The following is a 27,256-nucleotide window of genomic DNA, read 5'->3' as shown; positions in this document are numbered from 1 at the left end:
TTAGACAGCAAAGTAATTGATATATATAAAACTGTTGATATTTCTCAGAGATTCAAAAACATCATAAAATTGCAAATGACATACAAGTAAAAAATTAGCACATAACAAAGCGAGTGAGATGAGAAAAATAATCCCACTGAACAAGCAAAAATGGTAATAAGAAAAATGAAGCTAAACACTGGAAAAGAAAAGGAGAGAATCTGGCAGCTCACCAAGCAAAAACACAGCCACCCTTGAGCTTTGGGCCTTTAAGTAAATGGGGCACATCACAGTTGTTGCATCCAAAGGATTGATGATATAAACAGGCAAAACACATTTTTAAGAAAAAAATGGAAAAAAAAGAAAAGAAAAGAAAAAATAACAAGAACAAAAATGCTAATACATCAAACAGATGTCCTTCCTAAAAAGTCAGGTGTATATATTGGAGTGAGACAGGGATTTACAGAACAGTGTTGATGTGAAGAGCTTTTAGCAGAGAAGTAGCCATTTGTTTCACCAAAACTTGGCCTCCCGAGCTTTGCCCATCTCTGCGTTCCTCTATCAAATTTTGAAGTTTTTGTGGCAAATCATTCTCCACAATCAATTGCTTTGGCCGAGGGTGATGCTCATAAACAGCCTGTCATAATCAATTTCAGTTAGCAAATTGTGATGAATTGATTGTACTAAGACGACAAACTGCTTTCTGAGACAGCTTTAGGTGCGGAAGTATATAACCAGGGACAAAGTGAATTTAGAATTTAAAAGGAATCATACTGCAAGTTTTGAGCAATATATTAAAACCCTGAGGTCTACCAGGATTCACTCTCCGTTTTTATGTTTCTGATAATATACTAAAACCCTCTTTAAGTTATTTTTCCGTTCACGGTTATCCCTCCTCCATCAGAAGTCAGAAGGAAAGTTGGTTTCTTTAACCTACATCAATATTAACTTCCGAAAACACCTTTAGCATTAGTTTAGAAAGAAGGATTAAATCTTAATTTACCCTTTGAGATTTAGTTCAACAGGCAGGTCACACACTGGAAATTAGCTTATTATTATACTAGTTAGTCCCTATATTTTCTTTTTTACATTAAGCACTTTCCAGCACAATTTAATTCTAATCTCTAAGAATAAAAATTAACGATGTCTTTTACTAGAAAAGATACTTGTGATTTTATTAATATAAAAATATTTAAACAACACATTACTAATTTCATATCATTAAAAAAAATATTATAATTAACTTTGTTCAAATTTAATTGAGTCGAGTTTAATATTAGAAAGAGTAAAATTAAATTTGTTCTTAACAAAAGTTCATTATAAAACCATGGGCTACTCTTTCAACACCTTGGAGAAAGCTAGATACTTGCTCTAATATTTACAAATAAATTTTTAAACTTAATTTCTTCTTAGTTAAGTAAAAAATTAATTCTGATCGAGTTTAACACTTAAAAGTTCAAACATTATCTTCAACACAAGTTTAAATAAATTAGTGTCTACCAAAAAATAAGTATATTCTTTTACTTGCCCTATTTTTTGATTTTAGAAAATATAAATTCTAAAATCAATAATAATCAACTAATACTTTGACTTCAGATTATATATCTTAATAAAGTAAAATTATCTTTCTAGTTAAAAAATTAACTTTTTTGACTAAGTTGACTAATAGTAAGAGATTAACGAAGGAGGTACTAGTTTTAACAGAACCAAATCATCGGGTCTTATGATTACATACGTCAAATCTCACAGAGTAAATAGTAATAGCATTTAAAGGTAGGATTATCTTTTACATGTTATTTAACAGATGTTTCTAACATGAGGGATGTGATAGTTAATGACACCAAATCTCAAGGCGTTTTAATGTAACATCTATAATCTATAATATATATATAAGACTCTTGACAACATTTTATAAAGCCACATTATGTAGAATTTCAATAAAAAAAAAAAATGCAGCTTTGATGTGGTTATATAATAATTTATTATAACATTAAATACTAATAAAATAAAATGATAATATTAAAGATTAATCAAATAAAATGATATAATTAAGTGATTATTAAAATAAAATAATGGCTAAATATAATAAAAAAAATTAATGATTATATAATACCACTAATTTACTATATATATATATATCTATTATTTTTTATTTTTTAATATTCTTTTATGACCATTAAATTTTAAAATTATTAAAGTAAAATGGTAATATTAAATACTTATTAAAGTAAAATACAGCTAAATACAATTATTTTCTTATAATATAATATATTTATAATTAAAATAAAATATTTTAAACTAAGATTTCAAATTATAAGATTATCAACAATTGTTCATTAGCACAAGTAAATTGCTAGTTAGAAATATAGTAGGCGCCTCATGCATTATACCAAACTTCAAAGAGGTAAATAGTATTTAATCTAAATTTTTTTTAATGCAAGGAAATCAAAACAATCAAGGCTAACTTTAAAGATAAATTCAGAGAGAGAATGAGGCTTCCTATAAGGTCTATTCTACCAAATATTTCCAATAAATATGTATACATAAATCCTCACATAAAGAATTTTATACATGTGCTCCTTTTGGCACATGAAATCTTTTAATGTCTACTTATTTGACACATAAGCATTATGTTGATGTGTGATTTTTATGTTTATTGTATAATTAATTTATTAATCAATAAGTTTCTTTCCTAATTAAATAAGGATTCTAATTCTAGCAAATAATATTTTAATTATATTTTAAAATTAGATTAACTAATAAATTAATTTTTTAATTGTACAATGATTTCCAATTTTTAAAAATGGCATCTTATTATATTATTAATATTAAGTAAATATGAAGAGAGAATCAAGACAACTTATTACTTAATTATTCAATTTGAAATCATTGAATAATTAAGAATCCAACTTATTACTTAATATAATATTAAAAATATAATTAATAAATTCACTAATAAATATTTTTATTTAATTTTTATATTTATATAAAATTTTAAAAATATTAGAAACTTAATAAGAACACTTATTTTAGATTATTATTATCTTTTAAAATGTAATAAATAATTATAACGAATTTTGTTTTATGTCATTTATAATCAAAATAATAACAGGCGTGCAACGCATATGACCAATGCTAAAGGAATAAAATATCAAACAAAGACAAGATAATAACGGCGGATGGCGGTTCCCATCCATTACCATTTCAGTGTCTATATGTTACCTCCCCCTTTCCACATAGATATATCACTAATTAATCCTATTCAAGGCCAAGTTCAGACGCCTACCTTTATTAGTTTAAGCAAATTCAGACGAGCAATTGCATCCTGATGGTCCAGCCTTGCAATAAGTAAAGGTGTCAAACCATTGACAGCTAGTGTAGTATTTATCCGGGATGATTTCCTGCATTCAGAAGAATAGAAAATGAACAACACCATACACAACAAAAAGAAGCCAATATTTAAAATGTTTGATTGTGAAGGGAAGGTACACCTTAAAATGAAGTAGTAAGAAAAGCAACCGAAAAAATAAACAGAAAGACCAATTGTTTCAAAATAATTACAACCGCTGCAATGATGGAGACACAACTAGAGCCCTATCTAAAGCCATCCTAATTTGCCATTATAAATGTAACTGACAAATTAAAAAGCTTTCTGAGCCAACACAGATTAAGATGTTAATGAAACTCATCTGACATGAAAATATATAAAACCTTTCAATACACACAGACATTGTCACTATTGGCACAACCACCATGCTTTCGGCTAGAGAATAAGCATTGATATGACTTCCAAGAATAAAACACAATATTATAAATAAATGAGACTACATACGTGATGATTTTCAAGAATGGCTCCAGAATATGCACAAATTGTTGTTCCGGACAGCTTTGGAAGAACTTCACTAGTTTCTGAACTGCATCCTTTTTCAGCAATGCTTGTTCTACTTTGCGGCTGTCATTGTCATGAGCCAAGCATACAGCAATTGAATCTAAAGCTGTCACTGACCAAAAAACATCGTCAAGCAGGCTTAAGTACACATCCAATCCACCATGGGCCCTTAATTGCTCTCTTGAGTTACGCGAGGCATGAGCCATGTCACATAATAAAGGTAAAGCATACTGCTTTAAGTCAGAATCAGTCATAATAATATTCATCAAATGTGGAATGATTCCATTTTCAGCAGCTTGTTCCTGTCTCCTCTTATTTATCTTGCAAAGATTAAATAGAGCATTGAGGACCTTCAAGGAAAGAAAAAGGAAAGGGACAATGTTAAATGGACTGCTGATACTAATTAAAGCAGTTATATGGCAGCATGTACATGTACATGTGCACACAAGAAAGAACATGTGCAGTTCACAATTTAAGTATTCAAACTAGACACAAAGTGACAACTAGGACATAACTGTAGACACTAATTTATACTTTGGTACAGAAACGCATACTTTTGTCAAGGTAAAAGCAAGTTTACCATGCAATACTAATTGGAAACCATAAAAGCAAAGATTTCATTACTATGCAGCTTGTGTCCTTTCCTTTGGTACAAAAGTCAGGCTTACACTATAGTCGCTTTTTCATCCATTATGCTAACAAATGCAGGAATACAGAACAAGAGTTGTTCAGCTCACATTCTAGACGTGAGAAAGTATTACCAGATTTTCAGAAGGGTAATACAAGCTTAACTAGTAATTTAAACTTTCAAGCACTTTCAGATGCAACTTCATTTATATGAGCAGCTAATAGCAAGACTTTAAAAGGTGCTATTAGAATGTAAGTTATAAAGACCAACCTCGTGATGAATTTGCTCCACGAGAGGTCCATCTTTGAGTTCAAGGTTTGGGATTAAGAACTTAATTGCATCCGCCCGCTGAAGATTCTCTAAGCAATTTGGATCAGTTGACAAATGATTTATACACTTGAGTATCTGAAAACCAATGAGCAGTAGAATTAAGTAAGCATCTTCAAAGATGCATATGCAGAGAGAGAGAGAGACTCTGGAGTCAGACAAGCTTAAGAATAAAGTTAACCTTCAAGAGAATAGGTGGCTCAATTCTATTGAACATCTGAAAAAGACGACTAAGCAAACTTTGGCTACACATATAGGATTTCACAGTTGTATCTGCTTGAGAAAACTCAAGCAGGAGGTCTGCCACCTTTTCCAGGTAATCCCTGGCAGCTTCTGCATTCATTGTTGACACCATGTGCGAAAGTAAGCCAGATGATGTTGCGCTTCCTGGCCTAGCATTCAGAACACCTGAACCAGACAATACACCTGATGTTGTTTGAGATGCAAGACCAGATGTGGAAGCAGCTCCATCATTCGATCCCAGTGCTCCCACCTTTTTATTTACCATCTTATGAGAAACTCTAGGTGTAGAGTCTAGGTTTCCATTTTCCCTTCCACGCCCAGTTACCTCTGTAAAACAAATACCACAATCATTCACCTTCAAGAAAAATGTTGGCTTTCCAGATTGGAAAATCAGATAGTAGTGCTTGCCTCATAGAACATGGTGAAATTAAAAATAAAAAGTACTTCAAGCAGATAGACAAGCGCAAAGCAGAAACGTAAAGTATCATAAAAATGTTTCTCAATAAAAGACCTAAAACTCCTTTCTACACTTTTACCAACAAACATTCAGTACAACATGAAGGAGAGCAATACCCCAAAAAAATTCAAACAAGAGTCAACTTCCAGAGGTTTCTTTTGACATCCATTAAGAATATATTTCTAAAAGAAACTTCCATTTCCTAATTTCAATTATAATTTAACTAGATGGGAACATCATTTGATGAAAATCTAAAAAGCAAAAAATAGTATATCAAGACAATAGCTACCTGCAAATTCTGCCATCAAAAAATCTAATTCTCCATTTGTTTTCTTTTCACTAGCATGTAATAAAGGCAATATACTTTCATGTCTCTCCAACCCAGAAATGTGGCGCACATACTCCAACTGACCAGAGAAATGCCTGGAAGGTGGTTCCTTTTCCAACAAGCTTAGAAGAGGTCGAACTTGTTCTGGCTGAGTATACATTATAGCCGGAAGACCATTTGATGCACTCTCAATCAACTTGGGAGGCCTATCTGTAGATGTCCTATTAATGGAACCAGTGACTCGCTGTGGCCGCCCATCAATCTCTGCCCGAGATTCCTTTGCGGCTATATTTCCAGCTTTTTCCAAAGCAACTGAAGTTTCTATTGCCACACTGCTAGAATGATTTCGATCAGCATCTGTCACAAGGTATCTAGCATCTGGTTGCAAGGGATCCAGCCTTTGAGAATGTGAAGTAGAAGCACGAGAAGGTTCTTGTGATCCTGTTGACAAGGGATGCTCAACCACTCCATGCCTAACCTTAAGGATTTCAGGCTGATCAGATGCAGAAAGTGTTGCCTCACTCTGAACAAGAATAGGATGGCTGGAATCCAACTGACCAGAACGTGGTCGTTGAATTGAACCTTCCAGTGGGAATCCAGTTCCAACAGATATAGAAGCTAGCCTAGTTGCCTCATTCAAACTATAAAGAGTGTTGATTAGCCTAAGCAGTATTCCATTTTTTGCAGCTATTCGACAGAAGTCATTTCTTGGGGTGGATCTCTGAAGCTTAAAGACCTGCCACATGCCATCGATAGCTAGATGAACCATTTCCCTGGATGTGAATAGCAGAATCAGTGCATTTAGTAAGACTAACCTATTTGTCACATGCACTGCATTTAACACTGCTATTTAACATGAAATAGTAGTATTAGTAATTTAAATTATAGACATGTTATACCAAAAAAAATACATTCTTTCAATATTATAACAACTTATATATGATGTATATATTAGATATTTTGTTAGACAATGGCAATCTAAATGGAGAGAATAAGAATTCAACCTAAAGTATTACTAGAGTATTACCAAATTATCTTGTACCCAAGTAGAAAAGTCTTACAAACACTAAGATTACAGAAAATAAATTGTTTGGACAATATTTTGAGCAAATAATTATGTTTTGTTTGGTTAGAAGTACTAATATCACTAGGAAATTATTTATCGGCATTTGCATTATTATAGAAAGTTCCGTTTTTTTTTTAAAATAAGGCTACAAATAAGTTTTCACCCACAAGAGGTTTTTCTTTTTGAAACTTATTATATACAACAAAATAGAAAGTAAATTGTGATTGAACAGATTGTTGTTGGAGATGTCAGTGATGATTGATACACTAGTGAGTGTATGCTTATGGAATTCTTTTATAAATTCTTAAAAGAAAACAAACAAACAAAACAAAAAAGAAAAAAGGTTTCTAAAAAGAGAGCCATTTTTCTTAGAAATAGCTTGTTTTTCTGTTGACCAGAAAAACATTTTCAGTTGAAAATCTTTTCCAATGAGCACCAAACACTAAAAGCTGTTTCCCTAGAAAAATATTTACATGCATGGGGCCTAAATCATATGTCATATTCATACTTGGTGTAAATTACAAGGTACACCCCAATTAAGATTCAAATGTTAGATGCACTAACAAGTGCAAATGGAAACCGAATGAGCATTCAATATTTGACACGTACTTTTATTATTATTATAAGTTATACTAATTTCACAATTTTCAAAAGGCATTCTAACAAATTCTTCTTACATCACAAAATGCTCCATCTTGTATCATGGTTTCTTCAAAAGTTGTATTTCTAGATCTATTAGTGTAGTATAATTTTAAAGGCAGCGCTTTATTATTTCATTCGCTATTGCAATAATTATCGATTGCAGAAGTTACCAAAAGCATTTCAAACTTCTATTAAGAAAAAGAAAAAGAAAAAGATCAACCCAAGATTATATCAGCCTCTCTTTGCAGAAGCATTGGGTTACGGAAATATAAAATGAAAAGAGAACTGCTGAAAAAACACAAGGCAAACAAGAATTCTTAATTTATAAGAATTTGATCTATATGTCATTGATCTTTAAAAATTATGCAACTGATGATTAATATCTTAAGAAATCTAAATCCAATCAATTCTAGTTATTATAATTGATGAAAAATATCCCACATGATAATATAAACGTCGTCAAGATTAGAAATTCTATTACAAATTAACATTTGAGGATAAATCGACAAGGCACATACTTTGTGCACAATAGAAAATATTTACAATAAAAAGGAAAGTAACAATGGCCGAAATAAGCCACATTTCACTTAAATCTTCTAGGCGATAAAAGCTACGTAAATATTAATAATCATATTTAGTCAATTAAATCATATTTGGTCATACCTTTTGAGTATAAGCTCTGATACCATGCTTTATTTAGCCAAGCAGATAGTATATGGACAAACTGAATAACGCATAATGTTTATATAACAAAACCATGAGCCATTACTTGCATACCATAAACAGAACATAGACTTTGTGATACAGTTAGGAAAAGTAGAAATTGAAATAACTTTGATTCTATTCGTCATTTAGGAAAGTCTAGCTTCTAGATAGAGTTTACTACTACTCGAGAGTATGAGGAAGTTTCAGAAGGTTATTTGCTTCCAGTCCTATTTAGCATTGTTTCATACCGTACCTACTCTACAATCCTTAATCCCAGTAGGAGAAGATTAACTAATTAGTTTTGAAATATCTTGTAACTTGGTTATTTTCTTATGTTTCGCTAATTGATTTATAAGTATCTGAGGCTTGCGGCCTCTTGTATCTCCCTCTCCCCTTTGTTCCTTTGTTTTCTATTGTCTTTTCATGTTTATATATCATTTGCTTCAATAGGAGCTCCCCAGATGAACATTTTGTCCTTCACAAGGGGCATGCTAAATCAGCATGTTTCTGCTCCTCAATAAATTAGCATGCCATTTATATCATGCATTTATTAGGCATTTTTGCTTGGATCCAGAATTATACCATTTTAAAAGGTAATTAAATACCAATACAAAATAATTGCACCATCATAAAATACAAACCTGTATTTTGCATAGTCAGCCTCCAGAAAGCCCACTAAAACAGGTATTCCACGGCAAGCAATAAACATTTGCAATGTCAAGGGGCTGCACCAAAACGTCATCATTCTGAGTCCTAATCCTGGATTTTCTAAGAGAAATCAATATCAAGGATTATGATGACACAAGGAGAAATGTCCACCTTGACTGACAAAGCTGCTGCAAGAAATAGGCTGCTTCCATACGAACTTCCCGGGGACGATCAGGTCCAGCAAAGCTCATTACAACTGGGATCTGTCATACAACTTTAACAATAAATAGAAATGGACATGAATTCAAATAATATTCTACTTTTTGGCCTGTGAAAAGGATGGGGAAAGAGAGAGGAAGAGAGAAAAAGAAGCGGAAAGATGAGAACAAGAAACTCTTTACGACCCAAGCAAGGTGCAAAAAAACCAAGGGATTTGCAAATAGCTACATCTTAAGTCCAGTAAAAATTGTATTATTAATACATCAACAAACTGAAACTCCATAATCATGCTGATTCGTTCCCCAAAAACAAACAAAAAGATCGTGAGAAAAGTTTGTTGTTTATATTATTACATATTGAATTAAAATTGAAAATATAAGGACAATTTATCGTATAAAGAGATTCCTGTTTCTTCAATCTCTAACAGGAACACCAAATAGGTGGTCCAAAATACTAGTGAGATTTTGAGCATCATGAATATTCAATCTCTATCTGTTCATGTATTTCATTACTAGATAAATTTACTCATTTACAAACTTGAGTTCAAGCTCTGACATAATAATTTTTATTAAGTCAGGTAAAACATGTCAAACTCAGCTTAGCTTGACTAGTTAACAAATTTAGACCTGATTAACCAAAATCAGAAAGATAGATGACCCAAAAAATAGAACACATGTACATTTGTTTTTAGTGGCAGCTACTTACAAACTATCAACAGGGCCTACAAAATTAACTATTAGTAACAACAGGAGCCCGAGTCAGTTTCTATTTAAGGTGTATGCACATGATGTGGCAAAGAAATGGTTCGTAAGTTGGGTTTACTTATTCTTTATAATAACTAAGATTTATATTTACATAATTTTTTTTCTTTTTAATTGCTCAAAATTAAATCATAAAAAGGAAAAATAAAAAATTCAAAATTATTAAAACATAGAAGAGTTTTACATAAAAATCCTGGTCAGCTTAATTTTTTGGCTTAATCAACTTAAAAGTATCATCTTACTCCATATGAGCATGCCGTATATTTAAGAGTGCACGGATAAGAGAAAGTTATAAGTGGCTATATTTGCTATCAATATTTCCTGGCGACTGCCGGTAATTTTAAAAGAAGTGGGTACAAGTGAGAAAAACACATCTACTGTTGGATTGTTTTCGGACATTAGCAAATATCAGAAATTCCACACAACTGTTAAGGGTAGAATAGATCTTTGCCATCATCCGACGTTGTAGACTGGATCAGATAGAAAACTAACTCAAGTGCAGAAACAAGGATATTCTTTTGAGAAGCTACAAAAACATTATGTAATAAAAGAAATGCAAAAAGAAAACGACCATCCATGAAAGTTGGGATGCCGAACTGCTACAAATTTCTAAATCAAACTAGTTTGAGCGGACAGATGATTAACAATGTTTAATTTAAGCTACACATTTTTAGAGGATAACTACCTGGAATAGAACACACAAAATCCTATATGTGCACACTACTTACCAGGCCAACAAGACAAGCATTTTCCTGAAAATCCGTATTATCTTTTACAATCTGATTTATAAGTTGAAGGACAGAACATATAACCTGAAACATAGGATAACAATCATATGCTCAAAATTAGCAAAAATTTCACTTAAAACATATTCATAATGCAGAATAATAATCACAAATTATAAGCTATACAATCTCTTATCTCATCTGCCGTACCCGAGTTTTAGGAACTTCGAGCAATTCCGTAAGAGGAAGCAACCCATGCTGGGTAACAAAAACAATTTTCTGCTCAGGGCGCTGGTGAAAAATAGCAATAAGTTTCTGACATGCAGACACAATCACATCTTCGGATTCCTCAGGTCTTAATGACCCAACTAATCTGCCAAACTCGACAGCCTACCAAGCAAAAACAATAAGATTCACAAAGTATCCATGTTTAATAGACAGAGAGAAGATCCAGTAATAGAGGTTAGCGATGCAGTCAAGGAAGACTAGATTTAGGGATTAAGGCTCCATCTTTTCCACAGAAGAAAACATTTATAAGGAAAACATTTTTCCAAAAGTAAGTTATATTCCACAGTTTACTGCATATGGAAAATCACATAGATATTTTTGATTAAAGTGTTTTGGAAATGATCGATTTTCTTTCTACTGAAAGAGACTAGTAAAATATTTAAAACCTCATTTAAAACTTCTTAATTTTTAATTTGTAATTAAAAATGAAACAAGTTAAGACAACAATAACAATTTTGAGAATTTTTTTTCCAATAAACATCTAATCACCAATGGCCCCTAGTCACTAGAAGTGGTTTTTTTCTTTTTTAAGTTTGTATGAGTTCAGAAAAATGGCTTAATTTTCCCTTTGGCTAGGAAATATTTTCTGTTGACCAACTGTCTAAGATGCACCAAACACTAATAATGCTTTCTCCAAGCTTAGGATTTAATATGTAGGGATTAAATTGTCCATAGGAATATTTAAGACTCTTCATATTTTCATTCTTTTAGTAGGAAACTTAATAATTAAAAGCTGTTTAAGAATAATTTCTTTTCATATCTCTATATAAGGAGTAGTCTAAAGCGTATGAATTGAATGAAATAGCTTGGACATGAGAACCTAGGTTCTACATCAAATAGCCATGTTATCATGGCAATACTTGTTTCCAGAAATTCCTGAAGCAACGGCAAAGAAAAAAATACCGTCCTAACACAATCCCTAGAGTTTAAGGGGAGTCAATGGGCAATAAAGAAGAATAAGCAGTAGCAAGAAACATGATATCAAAGATGCTTAAAATCTAAAAAACATGTATTTAATTAATCCAAACCAAATGATTTATGCATCACAGTCAATTGGACATTACACTGAGATTCATTAAGTGTATGGAGCAATGAGGTCTAGCTAATGAAGGTAATAAGTAGCGCACAAAAGAAGTAGAGTCGAGATAAAATTGAACAATATGTAGGAGGTTTTGGATAATATTGATTTTACAAGATTCAGTCAGTAACCTTCCCTCGTTTCGAAGAGGCTTGGTAATTGGAGGGCATCATTCTGAGAGGTTTAGTCAAAACATTTAGAAACTATCAAGACTCCCACCCGCCCAAACAAGAAAAAATGGATTAGTATCACCCCTCCAACGTCAAACTTCATCCTCTTGCTATACAGAGTGTTAACATTTAACAGATAATAGCATCCTTGAAGAGAATAGAACTACTAAATTTCTAGATAAGAGAGAGAAAATTTAAGGAAAAAATCAAAGCAGTCTACCACTGCATGACTGGTTACAACAGAGAAGTGCAGATATATTAGTAAGCACATTGCATTTCACAACAGAGAGATGCTCATCCATATTACATACCAGAAAAGTTCATAATGTAACACTATCATCATCCAAATAAGGAAACTAATTATGGTTCGTGCAGATAGATAATTCGAGTACCTGTAGAGGGAAAAGATTTTCGGCAGGCAATTTTTCATCAAAAACCTGGCATTGGAAGCGTATGAAAAAGAATAAACCATCAATGATTTTAAACTACTTATTAGAAAAAGGAGGGGAAAGTCTTCTTCAAAATAGCACTTAAAACATACCAAACCATCAATATCAATCACGTCATCCTTTATAACACCCAACATCAGGCGGAACAGGTCCCCACCATTTGGCTGCCCTATTTCACCCTCCATTTGCTTTTGCGCTATTGTAGCCCTCAACTTTGTGGCCAGGTCATTTTTCCCTGCATCAGTCAACGATGCATTCCCTTCGTTCATATGTGATTTTGATGCAGAAGTTGAAGCTTCAGTCGCCCGATCATCTAAGCTTTTATCAAGGGGATGAAATAAATCATCAAGTGAGGCATCTCCTGGAGGGTCACTGAATCTACTAAGTTCATTGCCACCCAATGGCACTGACATCTTCACAGCCTTCAAAGAATCATTTGTACAAAACTATAAGATTTTATTATTTCTAGTGGTAAAAAGGGAAGAGGAAAGCAGGGAGGACAGGAAGTAAGTGAAGGAACTCCCATGGAAACTTGAAGTCGAGAAACCATACCACCACAAACAAAACAATAAAGAATAACAAGAAGCAGCTCAAAAAGCAAGCAAAACACTTGTGCACTCTAAATGAAGGAATAATCAACATGCAGCTCTACCCATGTCTAATAGTGCATACCCAGAAAAAAATAGTTGACTAGGATATATTAGGCATTGCCACCATAAGCAATAAATGAGTTCGGCAAAGAAATCTTGACTGAATTTAAGGCTGCTGAACATATGAAAACAAGTAGGCAGTAACTAAACCAGGTGGTTCATTAGCAGCTACCACAAGGACCACAGGACCAAAAACATAATAATCACCACAAGAGTTCAAAAGGTAATGACCACTAGACTGAAGGGTAAAAGTTGATATTAGACCATGACGTTTCTGAAGAAGTAAATCCAGATATTGCAGCAAAATAAATTACCAAATTTCTTTTGTTTTTTTCTAGGTCCTATAGCCAGGAGCCGAGCAGCTTAAATTTCATTTAGTTATTGTCATGCAGCCACATGGAGGATGATTTGTTGCAGCGCATCAAGGATGTGAAGACACCTAAGGAAGCATGGGAAACCCTTGATGGATTATTTGCTCAGACAAATGACACCAAGCTACAACAACTTGTAGCAGGCAAGCTGCTCTGGCAATAGGCTTCACCTAGGTTTTACTTTAAACAACCAAAGCCGACGAATATTTATATATGTATATATATATATATGAATATATATATATATATGTAATGTATTTACAGAATTAAAAAAAAAATCACAATATCATGCACAAGCATATTCAGATTAAAATCTGAAACCCCAAAAGTACATAATGCATTAAGCACCTACATCCTTTATTTTTTTCTTACTAAGTAAATTTCTCATCCTTTCTGAAAATAAAAAATCTTGAATTTTTAGTCTTCCTCTGCTTTTCCTGTTCCTTCCACACAGGAAAAGTTTGACATGATGGACAAAAAAATTCCAGAAATCTGAAACACAACTTATGCAGTATACAAAAAGTAGAAGACAATAATGTACAGATCATCCTTAGAACCCTGATTGACTAAAATCAACACAGAATTATTATCTTTTCTTTTATGATTGGCTGTTTGTTTTCTATTCCATCAAGGATTTCAATGTAATTACATAAGCTCATCTGGTAAAAACATGATTTCATTCTTCCATCAAATAGGCACAATAATTCAATGATTGAATAACTTCACACCTCAATAATTAATTAAGATAGACCAAGAGCAACTAATGTAATTTCACCTTTTCATGCCCGTTATCTTGGCTTCTTGGAAGAAAACCAAATGATCTATTTTCGGGAGGGGCAGAACTGCCTTTTCCTCCATGTTTTCTATCTACACTTATCCTTCTTGCTTCAGAAGAATCAACATCACCTTTCGCAAGACTCTCATCCTGGTCATGCAAATGAGTTGAGCCATGAACTGAAGCATAGGCAGCTATTACTTTATTGGCAGATAATCTATTAAAACCACTTTGCAGAGATGTTTTTTCACGGATAGATAAGGTGGGAACTTGATCTGACTGAAGATCATCTTCTAATTTATCAATTCGTTCTTCAACAGTCTCACAATTCGAAAAATGATCCTTGTCAGACTTGATAACAGCAGTCTCATTTAATAGTTCTTTCCTAGAGTCCTGAAAATGAAAACGTAACAGATTATCAAAGTGGCAAAAATAATTTAATTGTTCCATCATGCAATATTAGGCTGACAATCACTTCACAAGCAAGTCATGTACTTTTCTTGGCTAGCAACAGTATAACAGGCCCCACTATAAGCAAATTATGAAAGCATTGCTTCAGAAAGAGGTGTGCAAGAGGCTCTTACAGTTTCTGAGTCAGCAGTAGCAACATCAGCTTTCTCTGATGAATGGATTTGATCAGTGCTCTGATTATCTCCATTTAAAATTTCTGAATCTGCTGAACCATCTTCTTGTATGCTTCTAACAAAATTGAAAAGATTGTGACATGGACATACTAAATCATCACTTTGAAAGTAAGATTAGACAACTAATTGTAAATCAAATTAACAGAAAACAAATAAATTTATTGAGCTAAGAATTTCTATGACAAATGAACACATCAAGGCAGAGTTAGTTCCAAATTGAGAAAGAAAGCCATACGAATTTTAAACTAATATGCATGTGTAATTATGCATGATATTCAAGTCTAGTATTATAAGATAACGTTTTCTAAATCACAATTGACTGGACAAGTGTCTTTGTCCCAGGTATGACATCACATTCACTCTTTAGCACCCAAACTTCCATCAAGTTAGACCAGCTGAAACCCAGTAGAAGGAATACCTTCCCACCTTATGGGTTCACACAAGTATTCAAACATCAAAGCAACAAAATATCAGTTCTAACTTCTAATAAAATGTCACCCCTCCATTTTTATAACTGAGCATTGACAAATCTAGGCCATATACTGTACAACAATTTCTATACTATAAGAAATAACCTTGGCCTCAGGCCCTGCAATTTCATATGAGCAACGCTTAGGATTTGAACTCCACAGCTAAAAGTAATTCATATCATTAGCTCAAAAGCTAGTAAATGCATAGATCTATTTATGAAGGACAAACAAAATAAAGTACGAGGACATTTCTACCTTATAGATCCATTGTGTCGGAAAGAGTTCAAAGCACGCCTAGAATTCTGTATCCAAGGGTGAGAAAGTAGTGTCTTTGCATCAGGCCTCTGCCTAGCATCCTAAAAGGCCAAGAAAATGGATCATCATAAACAATAAATAGCAAAATAAATAATAGAATTCATCAATTAAGCAATTGAAAATTGCAGAATGCTAATAACTTTATTGAATTTGAATATACTTAGGCAAGAAAACTAGTGATATTGACAAGAGACCCTAAAATCAACAGAATATCCTACCAACCACTTCATCTGGGACTTTCCTTTGACTAAGTGCATCATGCACCCACAAGTTGGTGATCAAACAGAAATCCAAAGGTTACTAATTTCTCACCATTTTCTCATCCTGGTTTGAGCAGGCCTCAAGAATCATACAAAAAATGCTAACTTTCAATGTTTGTTGGAAATTCTTTACCAAATTCAAACATTAAGAAACCCAATTTCCCTGTTTGATGATAACAGAGAGAGAGAGAGAGAGAGAGAGAGAGAGAAAGAGAGAGAGAGAGGGGCAAATGATTAAAACTTCAGGATTGAATGATGAGTCTCCATTATGTACAACTAGGCAGCCTGCACCTTTTAGTATATATCCATGATAAAATCACTCCTAAGTCAACATTAAAATTGATAGCAATATAGCTTCTAGTATAACCATGGTAAAATCACTCCCATCTCCAATGATAATGGTAATCTTCCTCAAAGTCCAGATGCAAAAATCTGAGTCCCATTTCAACTGTATAATAACAGTATCAGTGTATTCCAATGCCCAAATTATTAAGTGCAATTTGTGGTGCACCTATTTGTCTCGGGATTTGACAAAACTCAAAGACAATAAATTTTCCAGTTAAAGAGCTTATTCACAACTACTTCCAAAAACTATTATCTAAGATATGCATAAACTGGAAAAAATCTCATATGGCCATACATTATAGCTACCTATCCAATTTACTAATATTGTTGATGCCTGCTACTGTATAAGACCCACAAATATGAGAACAGGATGGCTACCTTCTTGAAACATTGGCGCAGAAAGTCAGTGATATCGAGAGATAGGCTATCAGGTATTGGAGGATGGTCATCCTGGAGGGAAAGCACCTCTATAATTATCCAAAATTTATAAAAATAAACAAAGGAAAATAAATAAGGAAAGCCAAAGTATATTCAAAAAAAGTTCAAATAATCAGCCAGAGAAAACAGAACAAAAGGATATAAGCACTTCTAACCAAAAAAATTATGCAATTCCGTGCACTTCAAACAATAATAATCCACAAAGTAACCATGAAGAGAATTTACAGAGAAATGGAAAATTGGACCAAATGATTAACAAGAAGCAGTACTGCTGAACAAACCTGAACAATACGAAACAGGGCAGGCATAGGCTGTAAATCATAGTATGGAGGAACACAAGTAAGAAGTTCAATCACGGTGCAGCCAACACTCCATATGTCAGAAGCAGCACAAACTCCCGACATCTCAATAACCTGAATTTCACTTTAACAAGTCATTTAAACAGCTGCAGTATATATTAGCCGCACACCTTTCAGGCCATAATACTAGACAGGTTTGACCACTTAAAATTACATATATTTTGGACACAATATAAAAGACTCAAGTGTCTCAATTTGTTCATAGAGATACCAACAAAAACAGGCCATGCTAATGCCAAATGCATACAATTTAAATTGAGCAAAAAAAACCAGCATCATCAGTGCATGAAAGCAAGCACACAAATAAATGATACGAAAAAGGAATCAACTTCAAATAAAACTGCATACCCATGTTCAAAAAGATGGCTGTTCGAATCGGGCATCAAGAGAAAACGTATACTTTTATTCAAAAGAAGTGTCACAATAATGAAAATTATCAGTTGAGGCCTATTAAAAAGTAAAACATTGATGCATTATGATACTCCATGAAATACAGAGTACAGACATACTTCATTGTAAAACCTAGACATGGACACCGCCAAAACGTACAAGTGACATGTTCTCATGCATGCTTCCCCCCAACAGTGTACAAGCATCCTTATCAGATTCCTCGAAAACAATGAACTGAGAAAACTATCTCCTTCCATTACAAAATGCCTAAAGCAAAGCTAAAGAAAATGAGAAGCAACTCCCACTAAAGTGCACGAGAAAAAGAAAAAGGTAAGGTTATTAGAAGACTAAAATCAACTTAGCAGCTTATCTACCCAAGTTAATAATTAAGGTTCAACCACAAAGCTTCAACCAGAAAAGGAATTCCAAGGAAACCAAATAAGGAGATATACAGAACTTCAACCTCAATGGACTATTTCCATCTACAAATTCCCTTTTGGAAAATACAAAACCATCATCTCAAGCATTAGCTGAGCTAAATGATAAACTACTCAAGTATTGAAGTCAACAATGTGAGACCAGAATTATATTTAAGTTCCTTTACCAGATACCAAAACAACTTAACCAACAAATATTTTGGAAACGAGTGAGTATATAAGGAACATAGCGGTTTACTCGAGAGTCTCAAAACCTATAAATAAATAAGAATCTACCATATATAAATATTCAACAACAAACCATATAACCAAGAAGTAGATAACGAAAATGGATAATAAAAATCATCAATCTTACTCAAATGGCAACAGAAGCACACATCATCAACAAGACCAAAATAAGGCTTCTTCCTTAAAATAAACATAAAAAAAATAAATAACTCGTAAAGAACGCAACCAAGTGCAAAGTATGGTATCTCCCAGAAGCATATACAACAGAACATAGGCAAGGAGCATTTGGTATCTAGATGACAAAAAGCACCTATGAAGTCTACAAATGAAAACATAAATAACTAGACCAAAATGGGTTACTAAAGTAAAAAAATACCAAAAAAATTAAAAAACAAACAAACGAAATATTAATCAAGTACCTCAGGGGCCATCCAGTATGGTGTTCCAACCACTGAATGCGTATTAACATCAGCCTCAGTTAATTTTGTTGCAACACCAAAATCAGCAAGTTTTACAAGGCCCTAGAAGAAAATAAATCAAGACAAGCAGTTACTCCATAAACAGGATATCAGTAGAAGCAATATGAGAAGTACCAAACACAAGCAAACAGTTTAGCTTTAAATCAACTTATGAAAGGTCAATGAGTTAGTAACTGGCACAACTTGTTATATGAGAGTCAACACAAAAGTCTTCTTGTTCTTTTAACTCAATTCTTCTTTATCATCAAATGTCAACAATCACATAATATTTGCAATAAAGATTCAAATGAATAAAGATGTCCGACATGCTCTTCAAACTAGAAATTTGTATCATCATGAGCCCTGCCATTATATAGCGCTCGGACAGCATAGCTGTGACTTTTACATGTAAAACAGCTCATTATGGCGAGACTCAAATACACCTTATTGTTCAGAAAAATCAATTAGAGCAAAAAGTGCTTATATATCATGGCACCATTTGTATTTCATTCGTCATCAAAGCTGAATTGCACACCATATTTGTTGTTTTTAAAAATATAAAAAGCAGTAATATAAATAAATTTAGACGAAAATGGACCAACAAAGACAACATAAAATGCGGAACTGACCCTGATACAGATTTCATGAAATATGCTTATAAATATGAAAGTGTCAAAGGCACAAAAAATAAATAATTCCATCCCATCTCAAACCATATGTAACACACTCAAGAAGAAAAGTAAATCAGAAGAATCTGACCAGAAAGCAACTTGAGAATCTGGGAATTTTTCATTAAGCCTCAAAACAAAAGAAGAACAATTACTGTTCAACCAAAAGATATTTACTTCTCTAAACCCCCCGAACCCCCAACCCCCCTCTCTCTCTCTCTCCCCCCAAAAGGAAAAAAAACCTTCAAAACTTTACTTGTGGTCATAAACAACCAGAATCTGTTTCTAATCCGTTAATTTTTCTACTAATTATGCTATAGATATATTTTGGTCAAACAAACCAATGATGCCAAAGCCCAACAAAGCTTATGATGCAGATAAAGAAAACATCAAGAAAAATAAAACTCAAATAATCAAGATATTCAAAATTTTATTTTGATATTTACAATTTTGCTGGAACAGTAGTTGAAATTCATTCTAGGAGTCTTTAATTTGGTTTAGGAGTTCTAATTGATTTAACATTTCCTAGTTAGTATTGGTCTGTAATTTTCCTAGTTTAGGATTCCTAATCCAACTAATGTTAGAATTAGTTTAATCTATGAATATCTAGGCTTGTAACAATTCTTATTCAATTTTTTTTCAGATCCAATAAACAAGATTTCCTGCAAATTGCTGCTCTAGAATTGTGTGATTGGATTGATTCTCTCGAATCTTTGATCATGACAACTATGAGGAACTACTTAAGGTAAGATTTGAAAATTGCAATTTGATCGAACCTACAAAATTATGGTGGTATATTATTGAGTATGATATACAAGTAGGTAGGCACCTGCAAATTAAGACACAACAAGAGATGAAAATAAAGCTTAAAACCATATTATTGCCAAAGAATGTGTCCAAAGAAATTTAATTCAACTTATAGTTGCATGCCAATGGCTAATTGCTTGAACCAATTTGATAAGTAGAATTCTTTTCATCAAGAGCGTGAATCGAATTTTGATCAATTGAATGGTGAGATGAGTTCAAGGTTTGATCGTTGAATGCTAGGAGGGATGAGTTGATTAGAAGGTTCTCTTCAAACCCTACCAATCAAACTTCCAAAACTACTAGTAGTCAATTCTTTCTACGAAACCCAGCCCTAAGTCTACAAGTTGCGCCTAAGATCGTTGGAGTACAATGTCCATAAGTTGATTGAAGGATACAAACTGTAGCAAAACCAAACCTAAGACCTGACCTGCAAACTATGCCTACTCTTGGTGAAGGAACAAGAAATCTATTAGCAGAAAAAGCCGAACCAACAACTAGAAACTTCTGCGAATTTAAGAACTTTTAACATGTACAACTGGAATTTTCAAAGCTAGATTCACATGCTGGAATTTCAAGACAGCTAGTGGCAAAGCCTATTAAACAACTAGAGACACTTCCTCAACAAGAAAAAAGGGTGGAACAACAATTGCAGTTATTAAACAAGCCCATTCAACTCTATGATCAACATGGAAAAGGAACAGAAAGTCAAATCCTGTAACCACAAAGCGTCAAACCTCAAACACCGTGCCAAAATTCGCATGTCCAAGACATTGAATATAACGGCCCAATTCAAACAAAGGGAGAATTAGAAAGGCAGCGAAAGTAGAATCTTTGCACGATAATTATCAACATGTGGAAGAGAAATAAGCAGCCAAATTGTTGTTCAAGTTATGAAATATGCTCAAGATGCTGAACTTGTGTTGCCTAATGCTTGTGTTCAAAGGTGGACTTCATTATTCCTAATGAGTTCATAGATAAACATAAAAGGAGATTCAAGTATATCATCTACTACCAACTGTTAAGAAGCCTGAATTCAAGTCTAACGCATTATTGCTTTTGCTTCTTAGGCATATCAAAACTTGAGGCCAAGTTTTCTCCAATCAAAGGCAAATGATGTGGATAAGGAAAATATCAAGAAAAACAAAACTCAAAGAATCAAGAGATTCAGAATTTAGTTTAATATTTACAATTGTAATACCCAAAGGGTATTTCTATACTTTCCAGCTTTGCTGGACAAATAGTTAAGCTTTATATTGGAAGTTTTATTTTATTTTTAAGTGTGATTTATAAGTTTTAGTTGGTTTAGTTTGTAATTTTCTACTTCAGGATTCCTAATCCAAGTAGTGTTAGGATTAGTTTAGTCTATAAATATCTAAGCTTGTAACAATTATTATTCAGTCTTTTCCAGGTTCAATAAACATGATTTCCTGCAAATTCTGCCCCAGAGTTGTGTTTCAATTCTTTTTAGGGGCGACTCCTAAACCATTTAAGTCTTCACTCTTAGAAGTTTTCTTAAATCTTCTTTCCTCTTGATCTATTTCAGATCTGAATTTTTGTCAAATCAGACCTGAAATTCAATTTTAAAACCTTTCTTTTCTGCAAAAATTATTGTAGAACAGGTTATATAGATCTATCCTGCATCAGCTTAGTACTTAGCATCAGTTAATAACAAACAATCTGAGTATTCTCAGTATAAGGGAATAGTCAGGAAATATAAGGCACCACTCTAGTCACCTTTTCTAAGAATCTCACAAATTTTAAAATCATTTTACCTTCTTCAAAGCACCTACGTTCAAAATACTAAAATTTTTCCTATAAATTAAATCAAACTAAGTAAACCACACTGAAAAACCTGCCAGAGTATACCCTATAAAACTCACCAAGTAATTCCTTTTAAGATAACATCAAAAACAGACTCAAAAAGTCCAACATGAATCATCAATTTAAGCTTCAAAATTCATAACATGCAATTACAATTTTCAAGCTGCATAACTAGTAGGGTACAAATGAGTTGATATAGACAGAAAGCTCAAGGAAGAGATGACCTCCAAGATGATATTGATATTGGATTCACAAATTGAAAGGAAGTGACTTGGGATTAAAATTTCAGTTCAAATGTATTAAATATGATTTAATTGCTAGAAATCCTTCTTTTTTTTTTTAATTAAAACAGGGACTTCACAAACATGTTAAAAAATATAATATGGTTTATAATTATTAGAAGTTGTATTTATCCCTTATCGCTTAGTTATTGGACGGTTATGGTGTATACATGTGGATTGGGCACTTTCTTCCTTTGAGCTAGCTTTTAGGAATGAGTTCTATCTGAGCCCATTTATCATGGTAGCAGAGCCAGCTTTTTGTTTGCGATGATGGATTTGGACCCGGCCCGTTTGCATGTCACGCTAAGCGTGAGGGAGGGTGTTAGAAGTTTTATTTATCTCATATCATTTAGTTACAAGGCTGTTATGGTGTATATATGTGGATTGGATACCATTTTCCTTTGAACTAGCTTTTGGGAATCAGTTCTAGTCAAGCCCACTTATCAACAATAATTCTTTTACGATTCTAGTTTTTAATTAATTTAGGTTCCTTTTTCTCTTGCACTTAAGAAATCATAACGTATTTGGGTTTTTTATAGTAATCTAATAGTAACTAATTTTTCACACCTTATCAATAGGCTTCTCATATAGCTTTTTGGACATATATTCACCAACTTCAATAATGTTCAATTGTTATTAGTTCTCTAATGAATACATAATATGGATTCAGGAATTTTTTGGGGGTAAGGCACACTACCTCCTGCATACTATGAAGCACTTCTTCAACAACAAAGATTGCAAAGTGAAAACAACTTCAAGAGTGAATTCTCTTTTTGTGTTAAATATGGAAGAACTGCAATTCATATTTTTCTTGCAATCAGTCTATTCAAATAAACTATTCCTAATTTTAGAGGATTCTTATTTTAACTGTGATTTTTGAAATCATAAGTTGGTTCTTTTATATGGAAATATGTTATCATGAAATTGGTGGAGAAGAAAAGGTTTAACTAGCTTCTTTGAAACTCAAATATAAGGTATTTAATTCTAGGAGTGAGTGTTAGTGAAAATTTGGTAAAATTTGTTCATGGTCAAGACTGAAAAACTATTGACACAATGTTGCTATATTCATTAGATGATATTCTACTGTTTAAGTAAGAAGTTGGATAGGTACATTGAAGGTCCATGAATTCTTTATGCTTGTCCAACTAGGTCTTTTTATACTTTATATATATGTTTCTTAAGTAGTTTTGGAATGTTTAATTGTCAAATTCAAAAAATTTGGTTATATATTTCCAGGAGACTCCATATCCACTTTCCTTTTCACTTGTTAGGCATAGACATCATCTAACTTTGTTAACAATGCTTCGTTAGCTTGCATATGTGAAGGAATATAAGGAGAAGTGATAATCAAAATCTATTCCCTAGGAAATTGTTTTCTATAGGATTGGGAACTCAGGTGACACTCTGACTCTCAACATTTCAAAAAAAGAATTAAGTTTTTCTTCTTCGACCTCACATAGACATGAACAATTATTAAAAAAAGAAAATAAAATCATACCTCTTTGGTCGTCAATATGTTTGCACCCTTGATATCACGATGAATGACACCTTGTTCATGTAGATAAACCAATCCTTCTAAAACCTATCATCAATAGCACTTCATAAGTACAATTATTTTTACAAAAGAAAACAAACTATAAGGAAGCTGCATTTAATTACAGTGAATGAGACAACCTGAGCAATGTAAACAGCCACCAGTGACTCTGGAAAAGGCCCAAATTTATTTGGCTTAATAATGTTTGCAAGTGAGCCATTCTCCACATACCTGAACAAGAAAATACAGCAATTTACACCATCACAAAATAAAGGCAGATTTTCAAATGAACCCTGATTTATTTGTTTATTTGCAAGGATACATAGCTCACTTACTCGAGTATTATGTGAAGATGAGTCTTTGTCTTCGATGATCCAAGATATTTGACAATATTTTTATGGTTCAAATTCTGCATATGAATTATGACCGAGAAAGAGCATAAGAAACATATTGACATGACAAACACTGTCGAATGCAGATCAACATTTCTAATGTTATCAGCATGAATTATGAAATAAGCACAAAGAAAAATCCCATATTCGAATATAAAAATGCAGAGCATAATGCATGGAAAACTGCAGAAAAGAGAGAGCCAGTTGACATTTGTGAAGCAGTGGAAGACCTAAATGAAATCCTCCCTAACAGCATTCTCACTTGGATGGGCACATACGCATTTGGGACCCTGGATTTTTAACTTTGTGCCAAATTAATTCGTTTTGCAGAGGAGGGTAAGGACACTAATATAGGACTAATATAACTACATCCAATACAGAGCATCCAAAGAATACAAAGCTCACCCATTTATGAGGAGCAGGGGAGGGTAAAAAGATAAGATAATGGTGAAAAAATTAAAGGAAAAATGGCTACACTCATCTTTTAGTTACAAAACAGGTAAGTGTTTTAAGGTTAACCTGAATGCTTAAAGTGACACAAAAATACTCTGTAACATGCATTTTAATGGCCACAAGGACAGAGAAAGGAGAGTACAATAAAAGCAAAAAAAAAAAACTACCTTCAATAAATCAATCTCTTGCTGAAACATACATGCGTCCAACAGCAGAAGTGCATCCAAAGAAAGAACTGTTAGTCAAATGATGATAGATAGAAAAGATGTTATAAAGAGAAACCAGATGACAACAAAATCAAATCATTTTCTTCTGATCTTTTGCACATGTATTATCTAGCTTCAAAAGTTGGAATGCTAAAGGATTTCAATCATTGTGGTAGAATAATTGTAACAGGAAAGCATTGCAATAGATTTTTGCCACTCGCCAAAGAAATGAAAAACAAAATATCATTAAAAAAAAACCTTGTAATAGAATTAACACGAGAAAATGGAAGGTCCTATAGAACAAGATTCATCAAAATAATAATAACCCTAATTACTTGCATTATAAAATCAAGATGCCAATTTAACATGATATGTCAAGACAGACTTGTCAAAAAATCCAAATTCCCCACAGGAAATGGCATTTGTTTCCCTAAAGGTATATGGATGAAATTAGTGATAATTGATCAACTACAAAACTAAGTTTCTAAGGAAATGGCTTTCTTTCCCCTAAAGATCTAACAGTGAAGTTGATGATAATTGATAAACTAGAAAACTATGTTTCGAATAACCTGATAATTAGCTCGATTACTAATCACAATTAACACCCACATAAAATAGAAATTATACCATGGTAAATCACAAGTCATACGTGTTGCTTGAACCAGTTAAAGAAACTCCTTATTTTAGTGAAATGGGCAATCAAAATACTATTTCAGACAACGATGAGCAATGATCTATTATATGATAGGACGACAAATAGACATTACAACGATGAGCAATGATCTATTATATGATAGGACGACAAATAGACATCGTGAAGTTCTTAAACAAACATCAAAACTGAAAGGGGTTCAAATGTCACCATTCTTTTACCATTTGGATTCATTTGTAAGGAGAGAAAAAGTGCCTGCTCTATATTATCTTCATACACAAGAAAAATTCCAACAATATGTCAGAAATCAGGGGCAATACTAGTGTCTAGTTACTCAAATTGGCAGGCCTACATTAGATACCTGAAACTACGGTTTCTAAGTCCAGCACCATGTTCTAAAGGTTTAACCAATTTGCAACAAGTACCAGTAAAAATTGCTAACCTATAGTCACTTCCATCAAAAATAAAGGAAAAGGGAAAAACAAAAGATAAAAGAAAAGAATAAACAAAGACAGAAATGTCAAGTTTGGGATAAGGTTGGGAATTACAATCAATTTAACATAATAACTAAGACATGAACCTAAAAGTTCAATTTACGATCTTAAATGACAAACAACAATAAAATACTTATATAGTTCCACAATAAGCAGAGAAAAACTTAGAATCCGAACCATGATAATATTAAGATCCTCTTGAGCAATATTCTCCAAAGAAACTTGTTTGATTGCAACAAAGTCCCCATTCTCCAAATCCAAACCTTTGTACACTCGACCATATGCTCCTTTTCCGATCTCATCTCCAAGCATCTACATGAAAACAGACACACTAATAATTACTCTACTACTTTCAGTCCATATAAGATATAAGAGAAGGGAACACAGTACACAAATATGTAATTCTCCAATGCCTTGTTTGGAATAAATCATTTGCAGGAAGTTAATTCAATTATCTTTCCTTTCTTTCAAAATGGTTATTTTTTTCAAGTAACTTAGATAACTAAAGTTCTAGCAATTTTTTAGGTTTTGAATTGACGAAATAAAACTCAATTGAATAGAGTTCTTGCATTTTTATATTTTTCAAACAAGGTGCAACTAGTCAGCACACAACCAAACGAGCAGTAACTTAAAAGTACACGAGCAATCATTTCCTTTTAGCAGTCGAGCATTCCACCAAGCAGTTTGTCCACTAACGTTTTCTTAAACCATAATTCAAAATCTCAGTATCAATTTGACAAGTCCATGGAAACCAAAATCTAGCCCTAGAATGCAATTCCAAAACAAAAACAACAATCAATTCACAATAATTTAAAAAAAAATGTACAATTATACCATCAATTACCCAAAAGAAAACAGAAAAAGAAAAAGAAAAAAAAAAAAAAAGAGTGGAAGTGGCGTCTCACGTATTTGTTGTCGAGAGTCTTAGACTTGTGAAAGGCAGAAGTAGTTGTTTGGCGAGACATCTCTTTCTGCTGTGAAAATGATAACAAGAAACCTACAAATTTCCCATTGCAAACACGAAGTGTTTTGACAAAGAAAATGTCGCTTATGATCGACGCCTTCCAGCGACGGAGACCAGAATTGCGACGAAAAAAAGGCGCAGCGAGCGTGCGAGAGAGAGAGTAATAAAAGTAGAAGAAGAAACACAAATACGACGACTGTTCTTTCTTTAATTGTTATTTATTTATTTATTCCTATCGAAAA

The 27,256-nt window shown here is 33.0% G+C and overlaps 1 protein-coding gene across 4 annotated transcripts; it reads right to left on the bottom strand.

The window, feature by feature from the left end:
• LOC8276654 (MAP3K epsilon protein kinase 1) lies at window positions 1-27,251 on the bottom strand. 4 transcript variants are annotated; one of them, XM_015720329.3, is made up of 24 exons: window positions 26,956-27,251; window positions 26,228-26,362; window positions 24,866-24,886; window positions 24,189-24,262; window positions 23,994-24,084; window positions 23,818-23,901; window positions 18,704-18,805; window positions 17,152-17,283; window positions 16,811-16,882; window positions 15,768-15,868; window positions 14,983-15,097; window positions 14,399-14,791; window positions 12,695-13,024; window positions 12,546-12,590; window positions 10,828-10,875; window positions 10,621-10,704; window positions 9,084-9,175; window positions 8,906-8,989; window positions 5,813-6,624; window positions 5,005-5,393; window positions 4,767-4,901; window positions 3,812-4,218; window positions 3,266-3,380; window positions 1-616 (listed from the first exon to the last, which is right to left on the bottom strand). In XM_015720329.3, the coding sequence occupies exons 1-24, from the start codon at window positions 27,013-27,015 to the stop codon at window positions 440-442; spliced, it is 4,098 nt and encodes a 1,365-aa protein (XP_015575815.1). In that variant the 5' UTR covers window positions 27,016-27,251; the 3' UTR covers window positions 1-439. The 4 variants fall into 4 exon arrangements, with proteins under 4 accessions (XP_015575815.1, XP_002520907.2, XP_015575813.1 ...); XM_002520861.4 differs by having other exon boundaries at window positions 10,828-11,007; window positions 26,956-27,250; XM_015720327.3 differs by having other exon boundaries at window positions 10,828-11,007; window positions 14,983-15,094; window positions 26,956-27,250.
• Between the last annotated feature and the right edge of the window lie 5 nt (window positions 27,252-27,256).

The sequence above is a fragment of the Ricinus communis genome, chromosome 8 (genome assembly GCF_019578655.1).
Source record: "Ricinus communis isolate WT05 ecotype wild-type chromosome 8, ASM1957865v1, whole genome shotgun sequence".
Classification (NCBI taxonomy): domain Eukaryota; kingdom Viridiplantae; phylum Streptophyta; class Magnoliopsida; order Malpighiales; family Euphorbiaceae; genus Ricinus; species Ricinus communis.
The sequence above is the reverse complement of the archived record's forward strand: the minus strand, read 5'-3'. Positions and strand labels throughout refer to the sequence as shown.

Bases quoted from the DNA above. Each gene is read 5' to 3' on its own strand.
- LOC8276654 (XM_002520861.4), bottom strand. From the start codon at position 27,015: ATGTCTCGCCAAACAACTACTTCTGCCTTTCACAAGTCTAAGACTCTC. The intron at 17,284-18,703 runs GTACTTGATTAA...AGTGAAATTCAG, and splicing joins CATACTGGATGGCCCCTGAG to GTTATTGAGATGTCGGGAGT. The intron at 4,902-5,004 runs GTTAACTTTATT...ATTGGTTTTCAG, and splicing joins AGCCACCTATTCTCTTGAAG to ATACTCAAGTGTATAAATCA.